Genomic DNA, 15,387 nt, shown 5'->3' with positions numbered 1-15,387 from the left:
TAGTGTTTTTCTTTTTAGCATAGTTTCTGTTTGCAGCAACTACTAAAGGATGCTTTCAAAATCCACGCGATGAAGATTTCAGCAATGTGTCATTCATTCTTAATGATTTACTGACTACGGCGCCCAATGCACTGTGAGGTTTTCTCCGTGCACTGGGTTGAGTTTATTGGAAATTAGATGTTGTATTTCCATTGGACTATCCAGAGAGAAAACTATGTAAGGCGCAAGAGCAAGCTGGTTCACAGTGTGGCAGTACTGCCCTCTTGTGGCCAAAAATAAAAGTACAATTTTAGTGATCATTGTTCTAATCATGTTTAAAAGCATTTCAAAACATACATGAGGATATACATACTCTCAGGGAATATTTTTAAATCCATCCATCATCATTAATCGCTTAATCCTTTACAGCATCACGGAGAGCTGGAGCCTAACCTGGCAGACACAGGGTGCAAGGCGGGACTACACCCTGGACTGGACACCAGTCCATCGCAGGGTATTTAAACCCATTCCTAATTTAAATCGTTCCGCTATAGCTTTGATGTATAATCCTTGCGCTACATCAGCGTAGATACAAATGGTCTTAATCAGAAGTTGTTATCTAATATATGTGTTCTAACAGCATTTGCACTTGCTGTAAACTACACTCTGCCAAATAAACAAACAATAAATAATAATTACAGATTATTACTGTATTAGCTTTAATAGATTTGTTTTTGTATTTTATTTAACAAGAGATATTTTAGCAATGTACAAGGTTATGCGAGGACTGCGTGGCTCAGTGTGAGAGTTTAAAGCCTGGGAGCTCCTGATATTCTCCAGCCTTCCTTCTTCCCAACCTTGGTGAGGGCTGCTAGTACACCCAGTCCCAGGCAGGCTGTGGTGCCAGTCATGTAGCTGTGAGCTGCAGACACAAGAAACACATTAACAGTTTTGTAGAGATTAACGCGGATTTAATGAAGAGACTATGATTGAGTGCAGCTGTGCAAAGCATGTGGTTATCTGGCCGTTATCAGGGAAAGAATGTTTTACTGCATTCATAACTAGGTCTCATTACTGTGTTTCCTTACATTAACAAGCTGTAGTCTGCTTCAACCTCCAACCATTACACACAGTTTTCTGTCCAAGGCAGAGATGAAAGTCTGGACAGTTTGGATGGGCAGAGAAAGGCGAACCCGACTGATTTACTTACTTCGGACTCCAAGGAAGATCCCAGACGCACAGCTGCCAAAGAAATAATTCAACGGGTCATCGGGGTGCCTCACAAGCCTGCGCGCTCAGGCAGGTGGTGATCCCAAAGATTGCGCCCAGAGATTGCGCTGCAGAAGAAATTGTATTCCCTTGCGTTCTTTCGGACATGCTTTGAACCACAAAGGAGTTCCTGAACATACAGTATGTTGAGGACACTGAATGATCCTTCGTGGAGCGTGTATTGCGGCAGTATTGTTTGAATACCGAAGCGCTGCTCCGTCCTGAATTTCAGCGGCTCGTCACTGGATTTCAATGGACATAAAGGCACATTTTGAACTAGTCCCGGCCACCATGTCACCCCACTGAAGTGGGATCACACAAACATATCTAGATATACCCACCCAGACAAATAAAGGAAAACCATGTTAAGACTAGATATCCTACAGGCAGAACCTGGACTTGAAAAAACAATGTAATTCCCAAAGCCAGGTAATGGAACTAATCCCCTTGCACAGCACTTTTAAACATTCCAAATGGCTTAATAAGCCCCATCAGATACTCCCTCACCCTCAAACAGTGAAGCATGCAACAGATCAAAGCTCTATTCAGCCCTTACCATTCCTGTATGTGAACTGAAGACAAGGTGTGGCATCAGGGGAGACGAAAGGAGGAAAGGTTCTTCAGGGGAGGAAGGGGAGACACTTCTCTGTACAGCCTGAATTGCAGTCTGGCTGGAAAGCTGCGATGTGAACGGCTGAGCCAACCAGCCCTAAGCAGAGACGCAACAACACGAATAAATAACACAGGGGAAGGAAATAAGACTCCCATTGCATGGCAGTTTGCTCCATTCCTGGTTTTACTATGAGTTTAAGAACAGGACTCGTGTTACCTGTACACTGCGGATAAACCAGCTGTAAAAAGTCTTATTGTCATCCCTGAGTCACTCAGGTACGTGATCAAATTAATTGCCAACTATTGTAAGCTGGTTTGTATCTGTTAAAAACCAGTTATTCGCATTATAATATCCCAGCAACGCATTCGCGGTCAGCCTACTCGGAACAGAGTGGATCTCAAAAGTCGGTTCAAGCTATCAAGCTGCGACGGTCCGGTATCAAAGTTAACACAGCCGCTACTGAGCAACCTGCCTTCGGCCGCTTCGGTGTGCAGACAGCAGCACAACGCGGGCCCCGTTTCTACTGCGGGACGAATGCTTGTGATCTTTTCTTTCACAATGCCTGGGTAAGCCTCACTCACCCACGGCTGTCGCCAGCTTTGTGGTGATCCAGGTCTTCTCCACGCAGTCCTTCCCTTCCTCCTTATCCAAGTATCCCACCCTGGAGCCCAAAACTGCAAGGGCACCGCTACGGGACCCCACTAACCGCGATATACCGCGGGATCTTCAAATACTTTATTAGAGGGCTGTTCGAGCAGTGATGTCAATTACTTTCATTTTGGTACAGCACAGAAGGTGCATTTTAAATAACTTTAGTTTGCTTCTAGATGCGTTTTATTTGCGCCCTAACGCTATACTGTGTATTTATGTATGCATATTAAAATGTGTATTTGCACAGAAATAAGATTAGAATAAGCATGTCCAGTGATTGAGCATGTGCAGTAGTGCAGTGTGCTCACAGTGTTACAGATGTACAGCATTCAGTTTGTCTTCAAGTTCCAGAAAAGATCTGGAGAGAAATAAGGTATTTATAATGTATTACTCGCAGTCTAAGATATCAGTCTGTTCTGAATTGCACAGTTCCTAGCGTTATAGCATGTGGGGGTCGGGGTCCTTTCTCTATATTTCTGCGGTGTTATGGATTGTTTGCAGGCCAGTTTGTTTACATGATCTGGAAATCTAATATAACCCCTCCCCGAACCCTGTGTCACCGTGTGCGTCAGACGACACAAATAAAAGGTTTTATATGACACCCGCATGCGTGTTAACTCGACTGGGGAAAGTTTTATTTTTTTTTTTTTTTTTTTTGCGCAGGCGCAGTGGCACCTCGCTACCACAACACAGTCACACAGCAACGGCTTCTTCTGGTTCCGGTGATCCGCTCTGCGATCACACAGCTACAGGTTAGCAGCGAAAGCAACTCGGGGCAAGCTGACAATCGTTAAAAGTTAACCATTAACCCGTTTATCTTGTAATAATGCGCAGAAAGCGAGGCAGCTGGTTTAAAAGAAGAGAAGGGGTTAGTCATTGACGAGGCTGTTACAGCCGCTCTACTCGGATAACAGCGTTAATGAGGGCTTATTTAATAGTGCTGATCTGTCACTAGGACGATAACAGCAATTTATGAGAGCTCTGGAATCGGCGAGGTCAATAAAAATTAAAAACGGGATCTTTATTATCATTATTTAAAAAAAAAAAAAAAAAAACAGCTTCCACATTTAGCCGTACAACCAAAACAGTATGGTCTATGATGCGATACACGGTGGACGGTAAAGTTACCGACCGCATTCCCGGCCCTAACTCAGTCCAAGCAAGCGACCCTGTCTCAATCAGAACAAGACGAGTCCACTCCAGCATGAAGAGAAAACTCTGACTAACGGAACCGAAATCGAGAAGCTGGACCGTGCAAGAAAGAACAGGCAAGCAGGCGTGGGTGTCCGGTCTGATACTTCACTGTAGTCCGGCGGGTCTGCTGACATGTCCGTGCCCTCACCGGTCCAAATCAAGGAGGCTAACGCTCACCTCGCCGCGGTGCACCGGCGTGTGTCAGAGCTGGAGCGGCGGCTGGCGGCGGCGGAGAACACGGTTCGGGAACAGGCGGAGAGTCTGATCCGAAAAGACGAGCAGCTGCGGGCTGCCACTCAGGAAATCACAGAGGCCAAGGACAGGTAGCCCTGCTGCTGTAATCCCCCTCTATGCTAGAGAAAGGCGCCGGTCACTTTTGACCTGGTTGTGAACCAGCTGTTCATAGTCCTTGATGACCTGACATGAGAATTAATTAAGCTTGTTAATTGATTCAACATTGTTAATGTTATTAATATTATTAATGCCAGATGGAACTTAAATTCTGGCAAAGAGCCAGCAGATTTAACATGATCAAGTATAGCACTTTATAAAATGGGTGTAAGATATGCAAATGAGCGAGTGTTAAATTAAACTCTGAATGCAATTACATTGCGAAGGGGGTGAGCCACCGTTTAATAACAGAGCAGGGCTGGCACAGACACGTGATGAATTCACAGGCGAGAGCCTGCAACGGCTCTCCTTTTCATTGGGTAATAACGGTGACTTCTCATTTGATTGATCTGTTCTGACAGCGAATCGACATGCAGTAGATTGAGACGCATTTACAGTTTGAAAAGATTTTGCAATTGTCCAAAATCAAAATGAATCCAACCTAGTACCAAAATCCATTAAAAAAAAAAAAAAAAAAAGTTATTGCTCAGTAAGAATGTATTTATTTTGTTTCCAAGGGAAATCGCCTTCTTGCATGAAAAGCTTTGCAGCTCCGAGGAGACTATTCAGAAGTTCCAGTGCGTCATCAAAGAGAAAGAGGGTTTGATCTTACAGCTGAGGCATCGGAGCCAGATACTGAGCAACATCTGCAAGAGCCGCCCCCTGCTGGACAGCATGCTCTCCTACATGGCAGAGGCGGAGCGGCTGGGCTCAGTGGCTGGTGGAGGGGACACGGTGAGAAGCATGCCTGTGGCAGATGAGCTGGCTCATTCAAACTGCAGCTCCAACAGACTTGTGAACCACAAGGATTTCTCACTGAGCGAGGATGACAACGACGAGCAGGACCTGGATGAAACCGTGTTCGGGACGACTGTATAGAGTTGAGTGGGCAGGTGCTACCACTGCTACAGCTGTAGTCAAAGGTTTTACATCCCCTAGTATTCTAGGATTGAGACATAATTAAACTATATGAAAGTAATTTAGATAGTTTATTTATCATGTAATCAAATAAACTATACAGTTATATTGCAAGTCTGCTGGAAGCCATAATAGTAGCATTTCTAGACTTTTTTTCGATTGTCAGTTTTTTCTTGAAGTGTATGGAAAACTGCAAAGCGGCGTGTAATTCAAAATGTTAGCATAACATTATTCAGCAGGTTTCATTCGACTTTATGAAGCAGAAGGTGACGCAAAACCTTTGGCCAGAGCTGTAGGGGCTTTGGTAAAGCCCCTTTAGCGCTGAAGTGTCGCTTGGGGCCAAGGGGTTAGACTCATGAATGGCCCTGGTGTGTCCAAGGCACACACAGCGGGCAGCGGTGTGCTTGCACTCGGCTGCGTCCCACGCGCGGTGGAAAATTCCCAGCCGAATGCAGCTAGACCAGCAGCCTGTCTCGTGAGAAAACGAAAAAAGAAGTCTGTTGTATGAGTCTATCTTTCAGGTTCTTTTTTAGTTTTTTTTTTTATCTAGTTCTAGCACACAAAGAAAGTTGCAATTACTGTATATAAATATAAATATTTTAATACATTTTTAAAAGCTTTGTTTAATCCACTTAAGGGGGGGGGGGTGCATTCAGTAGCAGTTTAACAGCAGAAATCTGTGTAGTTACAGCAGTACAATTGAGTGTTTTCATTTTGTTTTGTGAAACCGGCCCTGCGTGTCTTTATCCACACCACAGGCTGTTATAACTGTTCATTGCCAGCAGTTTTCTTTTTTTTTTTTTTTTTTTTTTTAATCTTTGAACACTGCAGATCTAGGTCTTAAAAGCGCTTGTTTGGGTATAGGGATTGGGTAATATAAACTATATATGGTTGTTTTGTTTTAAATAGTTTAATAAATACCAGTAATAATACATAAATATACTTATTTGGGGGGAAACCTTTTGAACGTGGTAAGAACTTTTGAAGTGTAAAATTCTATATAGTATATATATATATATATATATTCTATATATATATATATATATATATATATAGCATATATATATATATAAAGGGTACTATTATTTTGTAGAATATTTATGCTAAAAGCAGTTATTGGGAGATATGTGTGTGTGTGTGCACTATATCTTCTTGCACATTGGGTACCATTGACCACTATTCCAATATTTAGCATTTTGACCAAACAGAACTAAATCCTGCTGTTGTACAACTATCAGCTCAAACACCTCTTCTTTTGCTGCTGACCGTGAAGGTAAATGTCAGTTAGTACATAACAGCAAGTTCACTTGTGTCTAGTGTTCAGTGTGTTTATGTGCTTCATTAAATAAAAAGCACACTGCCTTCCTAAAGCACTGGTTTTCAACTCTTAACCTTCCGGGACCCCCAATACCAAATATTGAATTCCTACCTGCAACACTAAAATGGTCTGTAACTAGAGATTACTGTATGTTCTTTCATGACTAAATCAAACTGCAGATTGTATAACTGCTTTATATGCTTTAAAGAGTAAACTCAAAGTGGTAGTACAAGAGATCTGCATAACATTTAATATGAATTTCTGGTTTTAATAACAGAGCATGGTTCAGGAGCATGAGGGGCAGATTTGAGGACCAGTGTTCAGCACATATTGTCTAGTTGCTTCAGTGAAGCAGAAACTATGCAACTTGCGCCTTTTGACTTTAGTCTGTCTTTTACTCTTTCTTCAGGTTTTCTGATTCCGTTTCTCAAATAGAGAAGCAAAAGGGTAACCCTCTTTAATCGGATGGGTCTCGTTTCGATATCTGGGGTCCCTTTCTAATTCCTGCCTTTTGGTAGCCTTAAATTGCACCTTTTAATGTTTGAAACCTCGGTCATTATGATTTTTGATTCCGTTCATGGTCACCAAAAACCTGTCCATTCCGCTCTTTAGAGCAACAGTGCTAGATTCCAGGATTGTTATTCAAGCTGTGACTGATTTGCACATCGTATGTTACAATTTCATTTTGAATGAACATCTTGTCCTATTGTCAGAGCGCCTCCTCGTACATTGTGTGTGCTCTATAGCAAACTACTCCAGCTTTGTAGTTTCTTGCAATAACTCCACTGCTGCAAACATAACAAAAGTTGGTCCCCAGAAATGTAATTGTGCTGAAACTAGTCGCATTGCTTAGCATCACAACTCCTAATGCACCGGTTTTGCATTGAAATTACCCCTTCTCATTTATACCCCAGCGAGAATGTTTGTAGTAATGAACAGCAGGGTCACACTCATATCTTCAGTCTACTAAACGCTCCACACTTATCCATTATAAACCGCATATATAAGATGTAATCAGTATAGTACGGCAGTGTTCTTTTGTACTCTGATTTCAAAAAACACTTCACGCATTAGCCATCTATAAAGGAGTATTAACGTACTGTATATTTAAGGTGGCTTTACTGGCCACGGAAGCAAGAAATATTACACATACAGGCCTGAAAGCAAATGGTTCACTTCCTTGAGCTTTGGCCATGTATGCAGATGCCTTTTAATTGTACCAGGCATTGCCTTAGTAACTGGACTGTAGTTGGAAACCATGCAAGAATGTAGACTGGTAGCAGACAGTACCTCAGACTGCAGTCTATGTATATGGTAGCAGAATGAAGCAATGCACAAGGAGTTCGGTGGTAGAGGTGTATTATATTTAGGTAGGCAAGTTTTCTTCTTACTGAAAGTAGGTACTTTTAAGTGACAAGCTTGTTTAAGTAAACATGTATAGGATGCAATAGATAGTTTTCTCATCTTTGACTGTTTCATAGAAGAAGATAAAAACCAAATATTTTCAGCAACTGCAAATTTTGAACATGCATTGTGTCCCACGTCAGCAGCCAGCTAGTACCGGACCATGTGGTGTACATACTTTAACTTGACAGTAAACAAGTATGATGCTTTAATAATCTTGCCTGTTTGGGGGGGGGTCATAATATGTAAGTATCAAAATATTGGGTTTATTAAAATACATATATACAAGTGATGTCTCTCTGTGCTTTTCTAATCCTGTAAATTATTTTACCCAAGTTTCAGAAATAGTTTGTGGAAGTGGAAACCAGATGCTGCTATTAAACAAGGTTTACTGACAGGTTGGATCTGCTCGTCCAAATTGTCAGTTTCCTCCTCGTGATACTGGAGTCGCTCTCAAAAGTATTTTAAGAAGAAACTGTTTGAGCACCCGCTCCATTCCTGCTGCTCCTTACGGGGGTAATGCATTACAAAAAGTAGGACCGGGTTTAACTGATCCTGCACCATCTCTGCATAGCCTTATTCACTCAGGACTTCAAACCACCGATTAAAGCAAAGCTATTAAACCACTCCAGATATCTTTTCTACATTATACCCAGAGTACACAAAAATATTACAAATACATCTTTATTTATTCATCATGAAGCATGTAGCAAGTCAGTTACAAAAATGCACAACTCAGTTTACTACAAGAGACACATTCCTGCGCATTATATATTATAGACAGATCGATAGATAGATGAGACAGATATCTAGAGAGGACAAAGGTATATTTTTTCAAACCAGACACAACACTAACAGCCCTGGCTAGAACAACTACAAAACTTTAAAAAAAAAAAAAAAAAAAATGTATTGGGGAGGGAAAAAAAGATTGATATAGAAACATAACCTCTCCTAAGCGATCCTGGGCCAGAAAAACAAGTGCCTTAGCAAGTGTTACCCAAGCAATAATGATCTTTAATAGATTGCAATCAAACCTCTTTTTTTAAAAAACTATCTATAGTGACCACTATAATTAATTCCTATGTAGATAAACATCATTTTATTAAAACAGATTTATATAAAGAACCTGACAACTTTGGACCTTCATGCAAACATAAATGCCTCAGCATTATTCCACCCCCATGTTTGTGGGGGAAAAAAATATCTTGATATGTATAAATTGGAGTTCGTTTTAGTATAAAGATAACCTTAATGTCTCAGCACCAGTTTTCCCCGGCCGACGCAGTTAAAGAAGCCTTTGGTACCGTCAGGGCCGTGTGGCTGGCGGATCAGCGCAGAGGACGGCACAGTTGACACCAGAGCTTTCTTCCCCAGGCTGGACACCAGAACCACCTTCTCCGAAATGAAGGCTTGGCCAGCTGCCATTTTACGCCGCTGAACCCAGGGGCTGCCCACTAGGATCCCGCTGTCCAAGGAGACGTCCACCGACCTCTGGGAGCCTTCAGGACTCGATCCGGACACTAGTGCGGGGCTGCTGAACTCTGGAGCAGCCAGGGGGGAGGGGCAGTGCCCGCTGGGGAACAGCTTGCGCGGGAGAATGGGGCTGCCAAGACAGTCGGCGGCCAGGGGGCTGCTGAAGGAGTTTGGCCGGAAGGCAGGTGCCACCCTTGGGCTCGCGAGGGGGCTTCCATAGAGGACCTGGGGGCGGGCAACCCTGCGGACAGGGACGGGCGAGGCAGGGGCAAAGTCTGACTCTGAGGAGCTGTAGAGCGAGGAGTCCTCCAGGGCGTAGGGGAAGCGCTTGGACTTGCGGGTAGGCTTCTTGGGGGGCTTGCTCTCGCTGGTCTCGTCCAGATCTTCGGACTCCTCGGGGTCCAGGACGTAGTTCTTCTTCCTGATGCCCCGGCCTCCCAGGAGGACCACCTTTATGCCTTCCCCGGCAGCCACCCGCTGCTGGGCCCTCAGCCCTTCATAAGCCTTCCGGGCTCCATCGAGGAACTCGTACTCCACCAGGGCACAGACTTTGCTGCTCAGCTCCGGGTACTTGAAGGCGTGCCTCTTGAGCTCAGAAGGCAGTTCTTTGCCGGGCCGGAGGATGCGCAGGGAGCTGATGGTGCCATGAGCCCCAAAGACTCCCATCGCCGTCTCCATCAAGTTGTGCTGGGCTGGGCCTGGCGAGCTATCCGGAGCCTGGGGCTCACCTGGCAAGTTCCAGGCCAGCAGCAGCTTGCTGGGGGGGATGCTGATAAGAGACTCGGAGACAGGTTTCCTCCGGCGTACCTTCGTCCCTTCTTCGTTGATCACCAGGGCCTCAGAGAAGCGGAGAGCATGCAAAGTGGTCTGCCAGTCTCTAGTTAAGTATCGTACCTGAAAAAGGGAGAGCAAGCACAATGCAGCACATCGTTTTCTCAAAGCTTCCCCTATTTCAAGAAATTAAGCTACATATGCAAAAATTACAGCAGATTATATTTTAGAGAGACAACAGCAGCATTGGGCATCACAGCCGCCAATGTAAATTTTTTCCACTGGCCCAAACTATTCTCAAACACAGGGGTTTCTGTGAGGATGTAGGTCTACTGCAAAACCTCTTACTCAAACTGCTGCAGGCCCATGGAAAACGTTTTGGCAGTTTGGCTAAAGGAGGTTCTACTATATTTCTGCTTCATTCCTCTTACCTTCTTGAAGGAGGTTAGCAGCTTGATGCTGACGTAGCCCATCCTGTTCCTCCGCACGTGTTTCAGGAGGAAGGCGTCTTCAGCCAGGCTCTCGTCGGACAGGTAGCTCTCCACCTGGGTGTGGATCCTCCTGATCAGCTCCGAGTCCGGGGGCCTCCACTCCCTGCCCTCGAAAGAGTCCTCTTCAAACGTCTCGTTGAGATCATAGAAACTCCTGCCCAATGAGTCAGATATGCTGCCATGACCCGCACGCACCAGGCACAAACAAGTTACCTGCGTAAGCCGACTCCACAGTAAAAATACAATCCCCTGGTGTCTGTATAGGACTCTTTCACTTTACTCCAGCAAGCCAGTTGGTTTATACTACAGAAGTTCTCTCACCACAACTTCTGTAGATTTTGGTGGGGGATCACATTTACTTAAATGTAAAACTTGTTTTTTTAAAACCCATAACTCCACTAATACACACACACACTACAAAGCACTAACTCACCCCTCACATAAGCTGTCCTCTGTCGACAGTCTGCATGTCCGCAGTGCCGGGGAGTCAGAGGGCGCTCGATCGCTGCTACTCAGTCGAGCCTGGAGGAGAGAGCTGAGGGGCGGGGACCCCAGAGCAGAAAGCGCCGAGGAAACAGGGGAGGACATGAGGGCTGCCGAGGACAGCACAGCGAACTGGTGCAAAGCTGTGGATAGTATTATTATACACACCACCCCCCAACCCCCACCAACAAACACCCCCCGAGAGCAAAAACAAAAAACGCTCCATTTAGTGCCAAATATGTTACTTCATTCTGACCTCTATCGCATACTTCATAGGCATTTGCCTACAACTACCATGCGTTAAAAGCGTGATGCACAGTATCTGGTCACTAGGTTTTGAAATTATTATTGTGCGCTATATATTACACACACTGACACAAATACCAACCATGTGTTTTTGTAACGAGCATTAATAAAGAAAACAGAAAAAAACGCATTGGAGTAAAAACAGCATTTACATTACTAAAATACTTAAATATATAAATATTGAAAAGTTCTGCTATCAAAATAATTAGATTAGAATAAAACACAGTTTTCATATAAAAAAACACACAAGCATGTTTTTTTCTGCGAGCTTAACTCATGAATATACGAAATTAAAGATGATTTATTATAAAACACGGGTATAAATAATCTTGCCGATCAATACGATGTTTATTTACACACAGCACGGTTAATAACCCCAGTCACGCATCCCGGCTCCATTTCTGACTGAACCGATGCAACACGAAGCCGGCAAAACAAACCAACCTTATTTCAGATCCGAGTCACCTCAGCTTGAAGCCGCAGGACCTTTCACCAAACAACGAGCTTATTATATTCATTTAAACACAGGCGCATTGCACAAGCTACCGGGATCCCGCATAATAAATAGGAGACAAACTTGACAAAACGTCACCTGCTGCTTATAGATGCACTCACTTACCAAAGAGATTTTGTTTTTTGGTGGATTTTTTTTTAATTTTTTTTTTCTCCACGTTGTTCGGTGTGCAATGATGAGTTTTCTGATCTTACACAACACTTCTTGCTTTGACGTCATAAATGAAAATACGTGATTAATTGAATGACTATCAATTATCAATCAACATCGAATCAACCTCTTAATTGCTGTAAAATGTGCCGTGTGTGTGTCTATATATATATATATATATATATATATATATATATATATATATATATATATATATATATATATATATATACACGTGTTATTATTGCATGTAATTGAAAGAAGTAGGCAGATTGATTAGCTTTGCATTACTGACTCATGTTGGTCTAGTCGAGGTATTTTCTGTTGATTTTCCTGCACAGTCGCTCCACCAGGAATTGTGCAGTTCATTACAGTGGCCTCTTCAAAAAGACGCACCAGTAGCGAATCAGCTTGCTTTAGAAACAGCCAAATAATCCCAGTCTAGCAGAAGAAATCACAATGCTGCAGCTTTGGGTATTTACTAAAAAAAATAGTGCATTACAAAACCCTCCTCCAGTTTCACAACTCAGCAATTGTTATGGGTGGAAAAGGTACAGAAGTTGGTTAAAGTGGGCAGTGTGTGTAATTGTGTGATATAGATAGATAGATAGATAAATATTACTTTTTAAGTTCAGATTGTTGTATTTTAGAGCAGCAGAGAGCATAGAAACAATAACACATTTTATTAATTTTGAATTTTCTTACAGGAACAGGTCAAGTTTAATCGAAAAAACAAAACTGCCATCACATACAGCTGTGTACGTTGTCATCAAGGCCACATGAAATGTGAATGGCTGCACAAAACCGGAGTTGCCCGCAGGTCAGCACAGGAGAGCAGAGGCTTGTCTCTGTACATTATGGGCTGGGTCTTTTCAGCAATAACCACGGCAGGTAGAACCCGACCAGCATCATCCCTGCGAAAATGGCCAAGAATATGACCAGGGTCAGCGGCGAGTCAAACTTCGCTTCCGGGAAGGCACCGTACACGTACACGCTGAAGGTGACGGACAGCTCGCAGAAACTGCGGGAGACAAAGGAGGCGCAATAGCACAGATCCCAAGGTATTTTACCCAGGCTTCTACCTGAGTGCTCTAGTAGAAGGGACAAGCACTGGCTATGGCTTATGCTCTCCGGATTCTGTTCATTAGACTCTTGCAAGGGTTTGTCCGGGAGAATTTTCTTTTGCACATCAACTCCCAAAGACGAGGAACTGTTTCCATCACAGCATGAAGACGGAATCTGATAATCTCTCCTTGTCTAGTTTTAAAGATCCTTTAATTGCTTAGAACCTCCTGCCAATGCTTCTCCCTCAGCCCACATTAACAAACAGATATTACTTTATTTACACTGTCCTTAGATCTCTGTAAGCTGCTGATTAAGTCTGAACCACACGTGTTTGTATTGTGCTGTTTTTGTACACTGTGTTCGATTTGTATACATTGCAGTTGTCTTTTTATTGTGTTCCAGGACCCCCTGGTAAACGAGGCCTCGGTCTCAGTGGGTAAGTTTCCTGGTTAAATACATAGAAATAATTCAACACGACTGTAAAATCCACAACAACAGCAGCTAAGCAGGTTCATTTAAGGACTCCAATCTTAATGTTTGTCATTGGTTACAATATCCATTCACAATATATGGTGTAAAAAGCACCTTGATAAATCAGACCCAAACAAACCCTGATAAAATATTGTCTTATATATATATAACTTGTACCTGTATGTGGGATCCACCACCATGGCTTTAAAGACATAGAACCCGTTGTAGCTGGGAAACACGACCATGTTCCCAGAACCGGCTTTCAGAACCTCGTATTCCAGCTCCGGTGATGTCAGGGGAGGCCCGGATGGATCTTTACAGCTCACGTAGTTCTGGAACCAAACAAACACACTGCTGTGAAATCCAAGCCCTGAAGCTAAAGGAAATAACACACTGCAGGTTTCACATGCCGCAGCGGTGGCCAAGCCTGGCCCTTGAGCCGCAGGGTCTTCTGGGCTCCGTTCCGCCAGAGTTCTCAATTACTGAACTGAAGTTTCTTCACTGGTCTGACGGCAGCCTTTGTTACCTTTCTGTTCCAGGCAGTGTGAGGGTTGGGTCGAGGCTGGGTTTTCAGCATTGACCTCCAGGTCTGAGGCTGGGAGACGCACCCGGCACTGCCCGCCGACTGCTGGTACTCATAATTGTACATCCCGTGGACTTCGAACATCACAAAGTCCACTGGGACAAATTCCACAAACGTCTTGCCTTCCCATCTGAAAGAAAAAAAAACAGCTGTGAGCTCTCCCTGTTCCCCGTCCGAGTGTGAAACAGAATCTGTAAAGGCACTCAACATGTTACCTGTGGTGCAGTGAGACAGTTTGTTTTTACTGCACAATGCCTGTAATGGAAATTGATCGGGAGACCCACAGAACGGAGAACGTGGAGATAACGGAAAAGGGCCTTACAGTTCTAAAAGCGGTAGCCAAGGATCACCGACATAAACCAGCAGGGGGCACTGTAGCTCAACAAAGCTGTACTGCACACAGAGGTCTTCTGCTGCTGCACCTCGACCATACAGATACTGGGGGTCATAGGTCTTCCTAAGAAATGACAAAGGGCAATGGCATCATTCGCACACAAATAAAAATGTACTTTAAAAAGAGAACAGTCCTCAACAAAACAATCCTAAAAACTTTTAAAGTTCTGTAGGAAGAGGCCAGTGATGCTGTTGAGACAAGTCACTGTGTGGTTCCGCTGAACTGACCCCACAGTCCTGTGCTGGGTCGACGTGAGCGTGCTTTTTCTGTACAGGTACCCACTTGGAAATGGTGTAGGTGAAGTTGTCCTGCAGTGTTCCCTGATTAAACTGGCCCTTGGAGCAGGCTGTCACATTCCTGATATGTGCAATGGGAGAAAAAAGGGAAAAAAAAGAAGTCATCAGGATATTACTGGTCTCTTCGTAGTAAAAGCATTATGATATCAATTTAAAAAACACTGATCATTTTAAACAAGACAGTAGTTTTCTATTGGTTTTTACTTTGCGTTTTTTTATGTTAATTTATTAATGGAAATAAAACGCGTACCTTAAAACTTTGATGTGTTTGTTCGGCGGACATCCAACATTGATGAATGCGGTCTGAAGTGACACGAATAAAAGAACATTAACCCTTAAGATACTGTGACCATTGAGCTGTTTATAAAGTTAAAGGAGAGCCAGCATTTTAACAGGGTCCACCCTGCTTCCTATCTGCAGTGTGGAACACAGAAACATTACAAATCTCAGCTGGGATCCTAACACCTGTAACAAAGGAAGGGCTTTCAGAGAAATGTTTTCAATCGATCTGCGTGGCAACTGTTTCAATATCTGTGCATCAAGGAGTGTGGTCATTGTGCACTGACGTATCAGACTGTAGTCCGAGAGCCTCCTTGGAGTGTTAGTAGTGTTTCTATGTAACATCCCTAACACTGTGTGCAAAGCCTGGGTAGC

At 43.5% G+C, this 15,387-nt stretch overlaps 4 protein-coding genes across 5 annotated transcripts in view; 1 reads left to right on the top strand and 3 right to left on the bottom strand.

Annotated features, from left to right (window-relative positions):
* Positions 1 to 702: 702 nt before the first annotated feature.
* On the bottom strand, positions 703 to 3,840 carry LOC121301188 (NADH dehydrogenase [ubiquinone] 1 alpha subcomplex subunit 11-like). The gene is made up of 5 exons (XM_041230329.1): positions 3,816 to 3,840; positions 2,443 to 2,562; positions 1,874 to 1,957; positions 1,190 to 1,273; positions 703 to 901 (listed from the first exon to the last, which is right to left on the bottom strand). Exons 1-5 carry the CDS (start codon positions 3,838 to 3,840, stop codon positions 789 to 791), a joined length of 426 nt encoding a protein of 141 aa, XP_041086263.1. The 3' UTR covers positions 703 to 788.
* Positions 2,630 to 5,970, top strand: LOC121301134 (vimentin-type intermediate filament-associated coiled-coil protein-like). Its single transcript, XM_041230258.1, has 2 exons — positions 2,630 to 4,029; positions 4,615 to 5,970. The coding sequence occupies exons 1-2, from the start codon at positions 3,839 to 3,841 to the stop codon at positions 4,973 to 4,975; spliced, it is 552 nt and encodes a 183-aa protein (XP_041086192.1). The 5' UTR covers positions 2,630 to 3,838; the 3' UTR covers positions 4,976 to 5,970.
* Positions 5,971 to 8,219: 2,249 nt separating this feature from the next.
* Positions 8,220 to 10,940, bottom strand: larp6b (La ribonucleoprotein 6, translational regulator b). The gene is made up of 3 exons (XM_041230328.1): positions 10,912 to 10,940; positions 10,412 to 10,646; positions 8,220 to 10,103 (listed from the first exon to the last, which is right to left on the bottom strand). Exons 1-3 carry the CDS (start codon positions 10,938 to 10,940, stop codon positions 8,985 to 8,987), a joined length of 1,383 nt encoding a protein of 460 aa, XP_041086262.1. The 3' UTR covers positions 8,220 to 8,984.
* LOC121301351 (cation channel sperm-associated protein subunit delta-like) overlaps positions 10,837 to 15,387 on the bottom strand; it is an 11,474-nt gene continuing 6,923 nt past the window's right edge. Inside the window, exons 15-20 of one of the 2 annotated variants that reach the window (XM_041230666.1) lie at positions 14,984 to 15,036; positions 14,720 to 14,794; positions 14,366 to 14,500; positions 13,987 to 14,173; positions 13,638 to 13,792; positions 10,837 to 11,097 (exon numbers count right to left, since the gene is read on the bottom strand). In XM_041230666.1, coding sequence (XP_041086600.1) covers positions 10,980 to 11,097; positions 13,638 to 13,792; positions 13,987 to 14,173; positions 14,366 to 14,500; positions 14,720 to 14,794; positions 14,984 to 15,036 — 723 coding nt within the window. In that variant the 3' untranslated portion in view covers positions 10,837 to 10,979. Of the gene's footprint in view, positions 11,098 to 12,402; positions 12,946 to 13,637; positions 13,793 to 13,986; positions 14,174 to 14,365; positions 14,501 to 14,719; positions 14,795 to 14,983; positions 15,037 to 15,387 lie in introns of those variants that run through there. The other variant, XM_041230665.1, reaches the window with a different exon arrangement.

Source organism: Polyodon spathula, chromosome 27 (genome assembly GCF_017654505.1).
Source record: "Polyodon spathula isolate WHYD16114869_AA chromosome 27, ASM1765450v1, whole genome shotgun sequence".
Classification (NCBI taxonomy): domain Eukaryota; kingdom Metazoa; phylum Chordata; class Actinopteri; order Acipenseriformes; family Polyodontidae; genus Polyodon; species Polyodon spathula.
Note: the sequence above shows the minus strand (reverse complement) of the source record. Positions and strands in the feature narration are given on the sequence as shown.